Source organism: Salmo salar, chromosome 01 (assembly GCF_965601325.2).
Source record: "Salmo salar chromosome 01, fSalSal1, whole genome shotgun sequence".
Classification (NCBI taxonomy): Eukaryota; Metazoa; Chordata; class Actinopteri; order Salmoniformes; family Salmonidae; genus Salmo; species Salmo salar.
This window is the reverse complement of record NC_138291.1, coordinates 151,289,475-151,306,826: the sequence shown is the minus strand read 5'-3', so window position 1 is coordinate 151,306,826 and position 17,352 is coordinate 151,289,475. Positions and strand designations below refer to the sequence as shown.

Here is a 17,352-nt window from a genome sequence, read left to right as displayed (position 1 = left end):
TTATTTCACTTGACAGGCAACGAACGCATCAGGGGCCAAGCCAAGCTGCCATTAGCAGTGTTTGTGAAGTCCCACGGAGCATGGGTAACTTGCTCGTCAGGAAGTCCCTGTACAGGTGGCCAGCGTTGCTCTGCAACTGGTGATTGTACATTGGGTGGGATATAAAGGACAGAATGCTATTTCCTGGTGTACAGTATACACCCTGACACATATCCCTCCGAGCTCATTACCAATCTTGGGACCCTGGGACTGAACACCTCCCTCAGCAACTGGATCCTGGCCTTTCTGCCAGGCTGACCCTCAACATGGTGGCCCCACAGGGAGTAAATTAGTCCCCTCATTTACTCCCCGTTCACCCATGACTGTGTGGCCACGTAGAACTCCAACACCATCATCAAGTTAGCGGACTACATGACGTGGTAGGCCTCGTCACCGACAATGATGAGACAGCCTACATGGAGGTCAGGGAACTGGCAGTGTGGTGCCAGGATAACAACCTCTCCCTCAACGTCAGCAAGACAAAAGAGCTGATCGTGGATTACAGGAAACGGTGGGATGAGCAGGCCCCCCATCCACATCAACAGGGCAGTAGTGGAGCAGGGTGAGAGCTTCTACTTTTTCTGTGTTTCACACCAGAACAGTCGTGAAGAAGGCACGACAATGCCCCTTTATGGACCCTCATGTCCTCAAAAAGCTATACAGCTACACCATTGAGAGCATCTTGACTGGCTGCATCACTGCTTTGTATGGTAACTGCACCACCCTCGATCGCAAGTTGCTAGTGGTGCGGAGTGCCAAGTCGAGGACCAAAAGTCTCCTTAACAGCTTGTACCCCCAAGCCATAAGTGTGCTGAACTGTTAATCAAAGGGCTACCAGGACTCTTGCACTGACTCTATGGAGACCCACTGGACTCTAATCACACACTAACACGGTGCAGCTGTATAACTTTTAGAGGATCTGGGGACCCATGCCAAATCTTTTCAGTCTCCTGGGGGCACAAAGGTGTTGCCGTGCCCTCTTCACAACTGTCTTGGTGTGTTTGGACCATGACAGTTCATTGGTGATGTGGACACCAAGGAATTTTAAACTCTCGACCCGCTGCACTTCAGGCCCGTCTATGTTAATGGGGGACTGGTCAGCCCTCCTTTTCCTGTGGGCCATGATCAGCTCCTTTATCTTGCTCACATTGAGGGAGAGGTTGTTGTCCTGGCACCACATTGCCAGGTCTCTGACCTCCTCCATATAGGCTGTCTCATCATTGTCGGTGATCAGGCCTACCTCTGTTGTGTCATCAGCAAACTTAATGATGGTGTTGGAGTCATGCTTGGCCAGCAGGCGTGGATGAACAGGGAGTACAGGAGGGGACTAAGAACACACACCCCTGAGGGGCCCAGTGTTGAGGATCAGCGTGGCAGATGTATTGTTGCCTACCCTTAACACTTTGGGGCGGCCCGTCAGGAAGTCCAGGATCCAGTTGCAGAGGTTGATGTTTAGTCCCAGGGTGTTGAAAGCTGAGCTGTATTCAATGAACAGCATTATAACAGAGGTGTTCCTTTTGTCCAGGTGGGAAAGGGCAGTGTGGAGTGCGATTGAGATTGCGTCATCTGTGGATCTGTTGGGGCGGTATGCGAATTGGAGTGGGTCTAGGGTTTCCGGCATGATGGTGTTGATGTGAGCCACGACCAGCCTTTCAAAGGACTTCATGGCTACCGACGTGAGTGCTACGGGACGGTAATCATTTAGGCAGGTTACCGTTGCTTTCTTGGGCACAGGGACTATGGTGGTCTGCTTGAAACATGTAGGTATTACAGACTCGGTCAGGGACAGGTTGAAAATGTCAGTGAAGAATCTTTCAAGTTGGTCCGCTCATGCTTTGAGGACGCATCCTGGTAATCCATCTGGCCCCACGGCTTTGTGAATGTTGACCTGTTTAAAGGTCTTGCTCACATCGGCTATGGAGAGCGTGATCACACAGTCGTCTGGAACAGCTGGTGCTCTCATGCATGCTTCAGTGTTGCTTGCCTCGAAGTGAGCATAAAAGGCATTTAGCTCGTCTGGTAAGCTTGCGTCACTGGGCAGCTCACGGCTGGCTTTCCCTTTGTGGTCCGTAATAGTTTTCAAGCCCTGCCACATCCGATGAGCGTCAGAGCCGGTGTAGTAGGATTCAATCGTAGTCCTGTATTGATGCTTTGCCTGTTTGAGGGTTTGTCTGAGGGCATAGCAGGATTTTGTAAAGCATCCGGATTAGTATCCCGCTCCTTAAAGCGACAGCTTTAGACTTTAGCTCGGTACGGATGTTGCCTGTAATCCATGTCTTCTCGTTGGGATATGTACGTATGGTCACTGTGGGAACGACGTCATTGATGCACATATTGATGAAGCCGGTGACTGAGGTGCTATAATGCCATTGGATGAATCCTGGAACGTATTCCAGTCTGTGCTAGCAAAACAGTCCTGTAACTTAGCTTCCGCGTCATCTGACCACTTCCGTACTGAGTGAGTCACTGGTACTTCCTGCTTTAGTTTTTGCTTGTAAGCAGGAATCAGGAGGATAGAATTATGGTCAGATTTGCCAAATGGAGGGTGAGCGAGAGCTTTGTATGCATCTCTGTGTGTGGAGTAAAGGTGGTCTAGAGTTTTTTTCCCTCTGGTTGCACATGTGACATGCTGGTAGAAATTAGGTAAAAATGTATTTAAGTTTAAGTGTTTGCTTATGGCCTTATACAGCTTGTTGAGTACGGTCTTAGTGCCAGCATCGGTTTGTGGTGGTAAATAGATGGCTACAAATAATATAGATGAGTACTCTCTTGGTAGATAGTGTGGTCTAGAGCTTATCATGAGATACTCTACCTCAGGCAAGCAATACCTCGAGACTTCTTTAATATTAGACATCGCACACCCCTCGTCTTGTCCTCATCCTGCCGATGCACAGAGAAGCCAGCCAGCTATATATTATCCATGTCGTCTCGGTGAAACATAAGATGTTACAGTTTTTAATGTCCCGTTGGTAGGATATTCTTAAATATAGATTGTCCAGTTTGTTTTCCAAGGATTGCACATTGTCCAATAACATGGAGGGTTGTGGTAGTTTACCTACTTGTCGGCAAATTCTTACAAGGCACCCCACTCTCCTCCCCCTTTTTCTCAGTCTTTTCTTCACACGGATGATGTGGATTTGGGCCTTGTCTCGACAAAGCAGTATATCCTTCACGTTGGACTCATTAAGGAAAACAATCTTTGTCCAGTTCGAGGTGAGTAATCGCTGTTCTGACGTCCAAAAGCTATTTTCGGTCATAAGAGACGGTAGCAGCAACATTATGTAAAACATTTGTTACAAACAATGTGAAAAAACAAACAAAATAGCACAGTTGGTTAGGAGCCCGTAAAACAGCAGACATCCCCTCCAGCGCCATTATCATAGTTAGCATTTCACGGTAAAGTCTACACCTGTTGTATTCGGCACACGTGACAAATACAATTATATTTCATTTGATCCTCTTCAGTACACACAGCTCAATTACGAATTTTCTGAAATGTTTTCTTGGTGCATAGCCTGTAGAGCAAACAACATGATTCAATATGAGTGGGAATGTAAATACACAAGAAGAAAAAAATGATAATTGAAAAGTGTTTTGCCACTGCCACGATAATTCACAGAGCCAATAAACTGTGATATTCTGGTTCTTATTTCTGGTTAGAAATTAATCAACTAATTCAGTGTAGCCAAGCAGATGGCTTTACTTGCCAGTGATGTAACGTAAGTGGCGGAAACATCTCAAGTACATTAAGAGCAAAGGGTGGTCCTCACTGGAGGGGGGAGAGATGGGTGCCAGTGGGGGCTGATGGTAATTGCGGTCCTAGAGGCCGTCACATGCTCAACAAGGTCCCTGGCACGGTGCTGAGTATGTGGCACCTGATTTATGGAACACCGCTGCCCACCATGTGCCCAGTGCACCAGGGCCCCACTGAATAACCACATGACAGGCCTCATTTGTTTGGAGGCCCTGTGTAAAGATTCAGCCACACATAGGAACCTGTGAGGCACGCGCCATAATGCCTCCAGATAGGGCTCTTCAGCGGGCTGAGAATGAGGTCATCTGTCAGCTGAGACAGACAGATAAAGAAACGCCTGGTATTTGGAGACCTTTGGGAGTTGCGCTGATAACAGGTAGAGAGAGTTAATCGGCTCTGTATTCAAATTATATGGCTTTGTAGGGGAGAATGGGTGAAAGCATCCACATAAATGATTGTTGTAAATGGCTCATTATTAGACATGCTTGGAGGTTGGTGTTATGGGAGAAGGACGCTTCAGTATTTAGGGCCAGGAGTTTGTCCTACATTGTGACCTGACCATGGAAAACTCCAGTCCCCAGTTAAGGGCTATATCTACATATAAATTATACACCTGAAAAGTCTTTACACTTTCAAATACAGCCTAAGGGAAAACAAATCTAAACTAACTAGCACATATTCTATTCTAAAATCCATTATGCACAGAATGACAAGGAGGAGGTGACAAGTATTTTTCTCCCTATCAAGAGCCTTTGATGTCAATTAAAACCAGTGTCCCAGACCTCCCCTTAGTAGCCTGTGCCCTGTAGCTGCTCACCCCATTGTGTGGTGACAATACCTTACAGCTAGTGATTAACATAAGGACAGGTTTGTAAAAGCAGCCAATACCAGCATTCGTCCGTCTCTCCTCTCTTTCGTCGCTCTCCCTCTCAGTCTCTCTCAGGGGAGTCAAACTGAATTAACCTCCAACCTGTCTCCTTGTTGCACGATTAAATTACATTTTTCTGCAGTTTATAAACAGGCCAAGCTTGAAGACCTTGTTTTATTTTACTGACTGCGAAATGAGAAGATGGAGAATGAAGGGAAAATGGGGCGAGTGGCAAGGCTAATCTCTCAGAGAGCAGGTTTCAAGTGTCAGGAGTTTGTTTGTTTTTGGAACAAGATGGCTCTAGACAATGCAAGTGTTCATCTTTGTTCATGGGTATTTCATTCAGCCCAAAAAGAAAGCAGCAAAAAAGACAGAGCCGAAAAAAGAAAAAAATCCCCCCCCTGTTGATTTCCACAGAGTAAAAAATGTCACACACAAGGTCATGATGCAAATATCCCCAGCTTTGAATTAATTGAGACGATTACTTATGCAAGCTAGCTGGCCGTATGGTGGATGTGTTTACGCGGAGCTGAACCTGCGCCAAGAGGATCCACTTAATGATTTATTCAAGGAAAAGGATTGTCTGTATCGCTTTGAGATATATACGGAGCATCATTAAGCAAAATCTGGGGGATGATATTATACACTACATGACCAAAAGTATATGGACATCTGCTCATTGATCATCTGATTAAAAAAACATGTGCATTAATATGGAGTTGGTCCCCCGATGGACAACCATCTCTGTAGCACTCCAACAATCAGGACTTTATGGTAGAGTGGCCAGACGGAAGCCACTCGTCAGTAAAAGGCACATGACAGCTCGCTTGGAGTTTGCCAAAAGGCACCTAAAGACTCGCAGACCATGAGAAACAAGATTCTCTGGTCTGATGAAACCAAGATTGAACTCTTTGGCCTGAATGCCAAGCGTCACGTCTGGAGGAAACCTGGCACTATCTCTATGGTGAAGCATGGTGGTGGCAGCGGCATGCTTTGGGGATGTTTTTCAGCAGCAGGGACTTGGAGACTTATCAGGATTGAGAGAAAGATGAACAGAGCAAAGTACAGAGCGATCCTTGATGAAAACCTGCTACAGAGTGCTCAGGACGTCAGACTGGGGCCAAGGTTGACCTTCCAACAGGACAACAACCCTAAGCACACAGCCAAGACAACGCAGGAGTGGCTTTGGGACAAGTCTCTGAATGTCCTTGACTGGCCCAGCCAGAGCTTGGACCTGAACCCGATCGAACATCTCTGGAGAGACCTGAAAATAGCTGTGCAGTGACGCTCCCCATCCAACCTGACAGAGCTTGAGAAGATCAGCAGAGAAGAATGGGAGAAACTCCCCAAATACAGGTGTGCCTTGCATGTAGTGTCATATCCAAGAAAACTCAAGGCTGAAATCGCTGCCAAAGGTGCTTCAACAAAGTACTGAGTAAAGGGTCTGAATACTTATGTAAATGTTATATTTTAGTCTTTACATTTGTAATACATTTGCAAAAATGTCTAAAAACCTGTTTTCGTTTTGTCATTATGGGGTATTGTCTGTTGATTGATGAGGATAAAGAAAACATCTAGTCCATTTTAGAATAAGGCTGTAAAGTAACAAAATGTGGAAAAAGTTAAGGGGTCTGAATACCTTCCGAATGCACTCTATAGTGTATCATAGTGTATACTAGACCAAGGACATTCCTAACATAGCACTTTCAAAACACTGTTATACGAGAGAAAATGTGCTCTTTTATTATTTGATTATCAACATATGCAATGCTTTCTTCATGCAACTAATAGTTCCCTGTGATTCTTCATATCAGTTCTTAAATTATTCAATCAAGCCAAACAATAAAGCCATTTGAAAACATTTTACTGCTATTAAAAACTAAAATAATACAGGCACATTTTCAATGACATTACATTTTCAGTGGCATTACACTTGACCCTCTTATGCACAGCAATCTAGCCCTACTGTTGTTGGCTTGACAGAGCACACCTCCCTCCATTGACACTGAAAACTTGGATCACTAAAGCGTTACCCTTTCTGCTACAGATGAATAATGCAAAGTTCCTTTCCCAAAAGAAAATGTATCACATAAATAAACAACATTAAATTAAAGTATAGATGTGTCCTGATCCTTCTCTTCTCACCGGGAGAAGTGTTGTGGAGTTTGGATAAATTGCTTTTTGCTGAATGATAAATACAAGTAGAGACAGGAGGGCAGCTCCAGGAAACAAGATGTTAAACTTTGTCATGCATAATTTAACATGACATGAATAGCGTTCAGACTAAAAAGCCACCGTTGCAATCTGCCATCCCTCAATTATTAAAGATGAACATTCCTGAGGTGCAGTTTGGGGTTCAACGTGGATAGTGTAATCTACGGCTATTAGAGTGACCTGCAGTCACCAGAATTAACTTTTTTTCAACGCTTTGTTCTAACAAAAACAAAACAAAAAAAAGTGCTTTGAGTCCATAATATAGGACTCCCTTCCAGGAGTATACACACTGGACAGTGTTTAGCGAGGGTCAATGAGTTTCTCATCAACTAACCCCCATTCGTAAGTGACCAGACCAATGTCAATGACCTCTTCCATCTTGACTTGTAGTCATTACTTGTGGGTGACAGACAGATGAAGGGTCAATGGCTATGGCCAGACAAGGGAACAAACTATGGATTACAGATTCACCCAGGATACATTTTCTAACATGGCATTTACCAAGAGGATGGAGATGGAGTTTTAGAAGAAAACACATAATACTTTTGGTAGATTTCTACTTTTTGAGTTAATCTGAGTTATAAAATAGTAACAGTGATAGGTAAAATCAGTTGTGTGTAGAATATTTTAAGTGTAACATATAGTGCCCCCCCCAATGCATCAGGGCATGGACTCAAGGTTTTGAAAGCGTTCCACAGGGATGATGGCCCATGTTGATGCCAATGCTTCCCACAGTTGTGTCAAGTTGGCGGCTGGATGTCCTTTGGTAAGTGGAACATTCTTGATACACACAGGAAACTGTGAAAAACCCTGCAGCGTTGCAGTTCTTCACACCAACCAGTGCAGCTGGCACCTAGTACCATACCCCTTTCAAGGGCACTTAAATCCTTTGTCCTGCCCATTCACCCTCTGAATGGCACATACACAATCCATGTCTCAAGGCTTAAAAATCCTTCTTTAGCCTGTCTCCTCCCCTTCATACATTTAACTAATTTAGCAGAATTTCTTATCCAGAGCGACTTATAGTAGAGTGCATACATTTTCCTCCATACTGGTCCCCCGTGGGCATCGAACCCACAACCCTGTGCCATGTTGCAAGTGCCATATTCTACCAACTGAGCCAAACAGGACAGTCCACTGACAGTACACTGATTGAAGTGGATTTAACAAGTGACATCAATAAGGGATCATTGCTTTCACCTGGATTCACCTGGTCAGTCTATGTCATGGAAAGAGCAGGTGTCCACCCTTGCAGTTTTCTTAAATACTCCTTATTTCTTCTAAAATAACTTGGAAGCAAAAATTGCTCTCCACACATTGTTATTGGATTTTCAACATTGCAGAATCAATTTTGCTGGTTCTCTCTTAAGTTTACAATTTTAATGTAGAGAAGAACAACAAATGGCATGGACAAAGTTAAAGCAACCAGGAGCTAATACTTGGTTGCACAGTCTTTTGGCCAAGATAACAAAAATGTTTTGTAGCCATCAATGAGGTTGCTGCACCTTTCTACTGGAAGTTGGCCCACTCTTCAGCTACAAACTGCTCCAAATCTGCAATGTCTGAGGGGTGCCCTCAATCAAATACTGTTTTCAGATCTCGCCATAGGTTTTCAATGAGGTTTTAGATCTGGACTCAATGCTGGCCACTCCAGAACAGTCTAGCGTTTCTTCATGAAACAATTCCTGGGTGCTTTTTGAAGTGTTTGGGGTTGTTGTCCTGCTGGAAGACCTAACACATGTGGCAGATACCCAGTTCTTGGACCCTGGGTTGAACATTGGACTCCAAAAAGCAGGTTGTTTGTCATAATCTTGCCCTGGAGGCAGAAGTAAGTGATTTCTGCTAGACGGGCTGGCTGCAAAGTCAAAATTGGCTATATCGTAAAAAAATCCAGATTTATTTATTTTTGCTTTTTGGTCTTAATTTAATGTTAGAGTTAGGCATTAGGGTTAGCAGTGTGGTTAAGGTTAGAGTCAAGGTTCAGGTGAGGCTTAAAATCAGCTAGAGACCACTCTGCAGAGCTGCCTTCAGGGCAAGATTCAAGCCAATAAATGCCAACCTGCCTCTACAAACATTGATAATTTGATTCTTTCATGATGCCTTACACATGTTCAAGGCCACCAGTACAAGAGGCAGAAAAGCAACCCCTCGGCATTATCTAACCTCCCCCATGCTTGATTGTAGGGAGCGTGTTCTTTTCTTTAAATGCTTAATTTGGTCATTGGAGACCCCACTGCTGAAAGAGACAAGAAACCTTGATTGAACTTTGTTTGCAAAACCACCTAAACAAGACTAAATGTTCTTTGGATCGATTTAAGAGCTCTTGGGAATACAAATCAGCTCTAATGTTTACCAAAAACTAAATGAAGCATTCAAAGAAAAGAACACCCTACCTACAATCAAACGGGGGAGGTTCTATACTGGGCCTTGAATGTGTGCAAGACATAATTTATCAGCAGATTATCAAGGTGATTTGGAGTCAAATGTTCAACCCAGTGTCCAAAAACTGGGTCTTTGTCAAAGGTTGTGGCTCTTCCAATGACCCAAAACACAACGCTAGACTGCTCGAGTGGCAACTATTGAATCCAGATCTGAATCTCATCCAAAAAAATATGGCGACATCTATAATAATAATAAATATATTCTTGAAACAGCAGTTGGTGGAGGGCACCCAACAAATATTTCAAAGTTAGAGCCATTTGCAGCGGAAGTATGAGCCAAACTTCCAGTACAGCAAGTTCATTGATGGCTACAAGAAGCACCTGTCAGCAATTACCTTTTTTTAAATTGTACCTTCATTTAACAAGGCAAGTCAATTATTTTCAATGGCAGCAGGTTAACTGCCTTGTTCAGGGGCAGAACAACAGATTGTTACCTTGTCAGCTCTGGGATTCGATCTTGCAACCTTTCGGTTACTAGTCCAATGCTCTAAGCACTAGGCTAGCTGCCACCCCACAATCTTGGCCAAAGGCTTTGCAACCATGTAAAATATAAGGAGTGCATAGGGATTAATAGGTGGAGGATGTCACCAAAAATGGTTGCTTTTCAATAAAAGTATTTAACAGAAATATAGGATATTCTCATTCTCTCAACAATTTGATTTATTTCACCTTTATTTAACCAGGTAAGCTAGTTGAGAACAAGTTCTCATTTGCAACTGCGACCTGGCCAAGATAAAGCATAGCAATTTGATACATACGACAACACAGAGTTACACATGGAATAAACAAAACATACAGTCAATAATACAGTAGAAAAAAAGAAAACAAAAAGTCTATATACAGTGAGTGCAAATGAGGTAAGATAAGGGAGATAAGGCAATAAATAGGCCATGGTGGCGAAGTAATTACAATATAGCAATTAAACACTGGAATGGTAGATGTGCAGAAGATAAATGTGCAAGTAGAGATACTGGGGTGCAAAGGAGCAAGATAAATAAAATAAATACAGTAAGGGGATGAGGTAGATAGATGGGCTGTTTACAGATGGGCTATGTACAGGTGCAGTGATCTGTGAGCTGCTCTGACAGCTGGTGTTTAAAGCTAGTGAGGGAGATATGAGTCTCCAGCTTCAGTGATTTTTGCAGTTCGTTCCAGTCATTGGCAGCAGAGAACTGGAAGGAAAGGCGACCAAAGGAGGAATTGGCTTTGGGGGTGACCAGTGAGATATACCTGCTGGAGCACGTGCTACAAGTGGGTGCTGCTATGGTGACCAGTGAGCTGAAATAAGGCGGGGCTTTACCTAGCAGAGACTTGTAGATAACCTGTAGCCAGTGGGTTTGGCGAGGAGTATGAAGCGAGGGCCAACCAACGAGAGTGTACAGGTCGCAGTTGTGGGTAGTGTATGGGGCTTTGGTGACAAAATGGATGGCACTGTGATAGACTGCATCCAATTTGTTGAGTAGAGTGTTGGAGGCTATTTTATAGATGACATCGCCGAAGTCGAGGATCGGTAGGATGGTCAGTTTTACGAGGGTATGTTTGGCAGCATGAGTGAAGGATGCTTTGTTGCGATATAGGAAGCTGATTCTAGATTTAATTTTGGATTGGAGATGCTTAATGTGAGTCTGGAAGGAGTGTTCACAGTCTAACCAGACACCTAGGTATTTGTAGTTGTCCACGTATTCTAAGTCAGAGCCGTCCAGAGTAGTGATGCTGGACGGGCGGGCAGGTGCGGGCAGTGATCGATTGAATAGCATGCATTTCTGTGACTTTTCTCTAGTCTAGTCAGTGGACTACAGTGGACTGTCACATACTACAGTGGTACCCACCTCTTTTATCCAGACTGTGTTGGAGGCTGTCCTCCCCCTTCCTCAGGCTGTCAGTGTGCTGGTTGTGGGTGTGTGTCCCCTGGCTGGGCCCAAACTCATCCAGGCCCTGGACTTTCCCATCAATCAGCTGGTTGTGGACCTGGTTGGGTGTGGAGGTGTGTGTGTGACCCATCTGATCGTCCTCATCACAGTCGTAGTCATCCAGGATGGGGGTCTCCCGGATGGGCATGCCGATGACAGAGCTGTGCTGTAGCTGGCGGGACCCCCGGAAGCTGTCTCTCCCCTGGGGTCCCAGCAGCACAGAGGGGATGTAGTGGATCTCATGGGTGGCCTCGGTGCTGGCGCTCTTCTGGGGGATACGCCGGCGCTTGCACCAACGGTGACGGGTGTACAGCACTAGTGTGAAGAGGAGGATGAGGAGGAGGAGAGCGATCAGGCCTCCCTGGAAGAAAGAGGGAGAGAGAGTGAGACAGACAAACACATATACAAGCACACAGACACTTACACAAACAGCACTGACACCGAGCCAGGCAGTGGTTTTAACATGCCAGTGTTCTAGTCAGAGTGAGTCAGTCCCACAGCCCTAGGGTTTACAAATGCCAATGCGATAAGGTTGTTAGCCTAACTCGCCCCATCTCCATCTCCAAGCCATAGCATTCCCCTCAAAGACTGCTCATGCAAATTCACCGTGTCACATCCATTGCTCCATGGTTTCTACCATTTCATGCCATCACAGACACATCAAAGACTCTCTGGCAGCCAAGCTGAGAGTGAAAAGCACACTTAATCCATACACATACAGTCACCGTGTATGGGCCATAGACTAATAGAGCTGACATATTCCAAGATTAACTGACAATTCTTCACCGTAGTGGTCATTGGAAAGAACCCGGTGAGAATCTGAAAAATTGTGACGACCTTAAGGCCATCCATCCTCTATTGCAGTCAGACACCATTTTTCTTTACGCTACACCTGCCCGCCATTCTCTGTGCCTACTGTATAATTCAGTGTATAAGAGCAGATAGGGTTATTCATCAAAACATTTAAAATTCTATCTTCATGAGTAAAAACAAACCACTCTCAAATTATAACTAATGCACTGCTGGGTGGCCATAAATCAAACCATGGAGAGGTGGGTAACTCCTAAGAGAGGAACGTCCTACGGACAATAGGAGAGCAGCTTCTGGGAAATACACTCCTCGCCTGAAACAAAGTCGCTCGGCAACAACAACAGATGAGAGAGCTAGTCTTTCATAAAACTTACAGAACACCAGAGAAACATTTTGAACTTTTCAGAAATTATTTTTTAAAAAGGATTGTGTAGAGGTGGAATTGAGACTGGCAATGCAATATTTGAAACACACGAAATAATAGACACAAACGTTAGTAAGCAAACGATGATCATAGCTGTAAAAGAAAATATAATTCAAATGTAAAATTAGTCTGGTAAGAAAAGTTAATCTTTTAGCACTCTCTTTCATTATAACAACAGCCATGTAAATTCACAATGTATCCATGAGGGAGATGTGGTTTTCATTCATCTTAAGACCCTACAAATCCCTGATGCTTTAGTCTGAAGTCACTCCACAGGGAGGAGAAAGACTGGGAGCCGGAGGATTCAAATCCCTCTCAATCTCTCTCTTTTTTTGTCAATGTCTTTCTCTCACTCCCTTCATCACTGACTTTTGCTCTCCCTTCAGCTTTCTTTTCCTTGAGCCATCTGCCTTACATCTCTCTCTCTCTCTCTGGCCCCCTGCCCCTCTCCCTCCCTCCCTCCTCCCTCCCTCACAGATTACCACCTACTCATATGGTGTATTACTGGCCACAAACTCAGCACTCACGTTTGTTCAACGTCGTTTGGAATCAATTAAGAATAAATAAATTAACAAATGACAGAGAGTTAAAACCATCTGGCAGAATTGAACACGTAACCAAGTCGCTATATCAACACTAAGCCACAATTAATGTATCCTTTTTTTCCTCAGTGGCTATCATCGACATGCTGAAAGCCATTATCCATGTATTCTATAAAGAATAGGGATGAGTGGATCAAAATGATGTGTAGCATCAAAGTGTTGTACAACTGACATCAGATTGCCCATGCCATTATGCTCTGCTGAAGAGGCTTTGAAACTAAAGACAGCTCTTGCCAGTGAGTTTCATCTGAAGAACCACTATAGGTACCTTTTCAATCTACATCAACCACTGGATACTTTGGCAGTTTTGTAAATCATTCTTCCTCATCTGTTATTCCATTATAAAGCATAATAAGCCATGCCCCGGGGATAAACTTCAGGATAAAAACAACAACACACTAGGCCAACCCATTGTGCACCTGTTCAGTTCTGCAGCCACCATCTGGGCACAGGGGAAGCAGCTCCCTCCCTGGCAGGCACACTGAGAAACTAGAGAGCTGTAGTGCATTAATCTTCAGGAAACTCATGGAACTAATATTCCATCCACACTGTATGCAAATATCCGTACATCGGTCTACATACTAACGCATTCATTCATCACATGCACACGCGCGTGCACATATGGTCTCACACACACACACACACACACACACACACACACACACACACACACACACACACACACACACACACACAAACATATGCTCCATTTCCGTGCCTGGAGGGAATGCAATGCCAATCCAGAGATGTATTTTATTCAGAGTGGAGACTGTGTATACCTCTCTAGTCAGAGAGGGTGTTAACAGTGCTGTATCACAACTAGTGGAGACTCTCAAAAGCCTGTATCTTGGTGAGTTAACCGTTGTAGCCTATATGAGATGAAACCTCACTGGAGTGGACTTGAGGGCCAGCTTCACCCTCTCTTTCTCTTTCTCATTCCATCTCTTTCTCTATCTCCCTCATCCCCCTCTTCCACAGCATGGTGTTAAAGGGCCATGTGTCCAGGCAGCTGCTATCTACTCTCCCCGTCCAACTGCAACTCCTAGAGCCAAGGGATGGAAGACTGACTCGGCTCACTTTTTTCTACACCCACATCCTTTCCCATCAGCCATAGCCATTCAGGAAGTGATGTCACCAGGAGAGTGGTTTCAAATAGATAAGGGGAAAAGAGCAGCATGTGCTGGGAACTTAGAGCCTACAGTAGTTGAAGACCTGTCCCATGTGACCTTTTCAATACAGCTTGGTGAGTGAGAAGGACATAGTTATGAATTGTACATTTTGGTTCAGAAAACTGACTAATTAATTGAACCATAAAGTATACTATGCATGTGGTGAGTTAACCAAAACAGAGAAAGCTAATTGCAAAATAAACAAATAATTGACCACCCACATAAAAAATATATTCCAAGATAATTGAAAAATGTAATATAGAAAATCCACAAACTGAGCCATGAAATCACCAGGGAAATTACATTGACCCTCGATGGCCCTACTTAATCATGAAATCTGATTAAACTCTGATTGAAAACTGAATGGAAAATCTCCATTGAGTTTTAACTGAAAATAACAGGTCGACCTCTACATTCTGTTCCTCTCTGCAGTATGGCTACAGAAAGGCAAGCATATTGATTGGCTTTGTCTGAGTTCCATCTCTCAGTCCAATCACTGCCCACCCCTGAGCCCCCATCACCTCCCCATACTTCCCCCATGTTTCTCCATGCAGCCCTCCTTGGCCCTGACTCTGATTCCCGGGTAGGGGGAGAGATTTGTGGGTAGATTTGGCTGTCTCTGGCCCTCGCCCTCCTGAATTATAGCAGGGAATTAGTCCTGAGTTACTCCCTCGCCGCTAGCCCACCCTGCCTCCCCTCTTTCTAAGCCAAGCAGCTCTGGGTAGCCCTGGATCTCTGGGTGTCCTCATATGCAGAGGGATGCCCTGCATACATAGATCATCAAGATATACAGTATAGTGTTTTATTTATATTCGTTATGGGGGTTCTTCATGCAGGGAGAAATAGACCATGGGATGATAAGCAGATAGTTTTGTTCTATCCATGTCCTGTTGCTAAGGACATACTGTACTGTCAACTTCCAAGTCGTCACAGAGATAATAATAAATCAGCAGACTTGTATTAGACACCATAGCTACATAACAGGCTGCTAGACCACATGCATCAGAGGTATAAAGCCAGTTATTATAAACTGGGAGGTTTGAGCCCTGAATGCTGATTGGCTGACAGCCATGGTATAGACTGTATACCATGGGTATGACAAAATATATATTTTTACTGCTCTAATTACATTGGTAACCAGTTTATAATAGCAATACGGCACCTCAGGGGTCCGTGGTATATGGCCAATATACCACAGCTAAGGGCTGTATCCAGGCACGTTGCATCATGCGTAAGAACAGCCCTTAGCCGTGTTATATATACAACAAACCCCCTCGTGCCTTATTGCTTAATTATACAACTGATTTACTAGCTAATTGTTTGCAACAGTTGCAAAGCATAAATCATTTTTGTTCCCCAGTTCAATAAACATTGAATATATCAATATTGAAAGGTAAACCGGAACTTGTGAGAAGGGATACAGAGAAGGGAGAAGGGATACATGTGTAAATTGAATACACTTTCTGTTTCAGCTGTTTGTTGTGTGTTGAATCTAACTTTGTACCTCAAATCAAATCAAAGTTTATTGGTCACGTACACAGTTTAGCAGATGTTATGGCGGGTGCAGCAAAAATGCTTATGTAACTTGCTCCTAACAATGCAGTAAAATGTCAAACAGGTACACAAATAATCAATTTAAAACAAAAAGAAAGAAGAAATTAAGAAATGTTGGGATTGAATCCAAATAACAACCCAAATAGCACTGTAACAGTAATCAAATGCATTTTATACGTTCAGTATCTACACCGGATGAATTTCAGATATCTTAGGAATGTACAGCAGTAGATATATTAGAATGAACCATGTAGAGAATCCAAAATGTATGCAACCTGATGCCAGTGCTGTGTGAATGTGGTCCATGGAGTGAATTGAAACAGGGTAGGGTGAGTCAGGGCATTAGAGTCTGATACACCAGCTGACTCCTCACCTGTCAGGACATCTAATACAGCTCTCACTGACTGTTCACTTCAGATAGAGTCACCGACAAAGAGGAATGATGTCCAGGAAACAGAAACACTAGTATGACATGGTTTTATAGTAATAGATGTGATAACACCAAATTGGTTGAGCTGTTGATTGATAATGGAATATATTACTAGTTTAACTTGTTATGGATAGGGGGCAGTATTTTCACGGCCGGATAAAAAACGTACCCGATTTAATCTGATTATTACTCCTGCCCAGAAACTAGAATATGCATATAATTATTAGCTTTGGATAGAAAACACTCCAACGTTTCTAAAACTGTTTGAATGGTGTCTGTGAGTATAACAGAACTCATTTGGCAGGCCAAAACCTGAGAAGATTCCAAACAGGAAGCGCCCTCTCTGACCATTTCTTGGCCTTCTTGATCATCTCTATCCAAAACAGGGGATCTCTGCTGTAACGTGACATTTTCTAACGCTCCCATAGGCTCTCAGAAGGCGCCAGAACGTTGAATGATGACTTTGCAGGCCATGGCTGAAAAACAGTAGCGCATTTGGATAGTGGTCGATCTGAGAACAATGAGACTGGTGTGCGCGTGCACGAGAAGAGTCCATTTTACTTTCTCTGTCTTTGAACGAAAACAACGACTCCCGGTCGGAATATTATCGCTTTTTTACGAGAAAAATCGCAGAAAAATTTATTTTAAACAGCGTTTGACATGCTTCGAAGTACGGTAATGGAATATTTTGAATTTTTTTTTCACGAAACGCGCCGGGCGCGTCACCCTTCGTTACCCTTCGGATAGTGTCTTGAACGCACAACAAAACGCCGCTATTTGGATATAACTATGGATTATTTGGAACCAAAACAACATTGGGTGATGAAGTAGAAGTCCTGGGAGTGCATTCTGACGAAGAACAGCAAAGGTTATCCAATTTTTCTTATAGTAAATCTGAGTTTTGTGAGTACCAAACTTGGTGGGTGTCAAAATAGCTAGCCATGATGGCCGGGCTATCTACTCAGAATATTGTAAAATGTGCTTTCACCGAAAAGCTATTTTAAAATCGGACACCGCGATTGCATAAAGGAGTTCTGTATCTATAATCCTTAAAATAATTGTTATTTTTTTGTGAACGTTTATCGTGAGTAATTTAGTAAATTCACCGGAAGTGTTCAGTGGGAATGCTAGTTCTGA

At 43.7% G+C, this 17,352-nt stretch overlaps 1 protein-coding gene across 1 annotated transcript in view; it reads right to left on the bottom strand.

The window, feature by feature from the left end:
* The window catches only part of LOC106565912 (astrotactin-2), a 449,250-nt gene that overhangs the window by 312,363 nt on the left and 119,535 nt on the right, over window positions 1-17,352 (bottom strand). Inside the window, exon 3 of the mRNA XM_014133602.3 lies at window positions 11,146-11,587. Coding sequence (XP_013989077.2) covers window positions 11,146-11,587 — 442 coding nt within the window. The remainder of the gene's footprint in view (window positions 1-11,145; window positions 11,588-17,352) is intronic.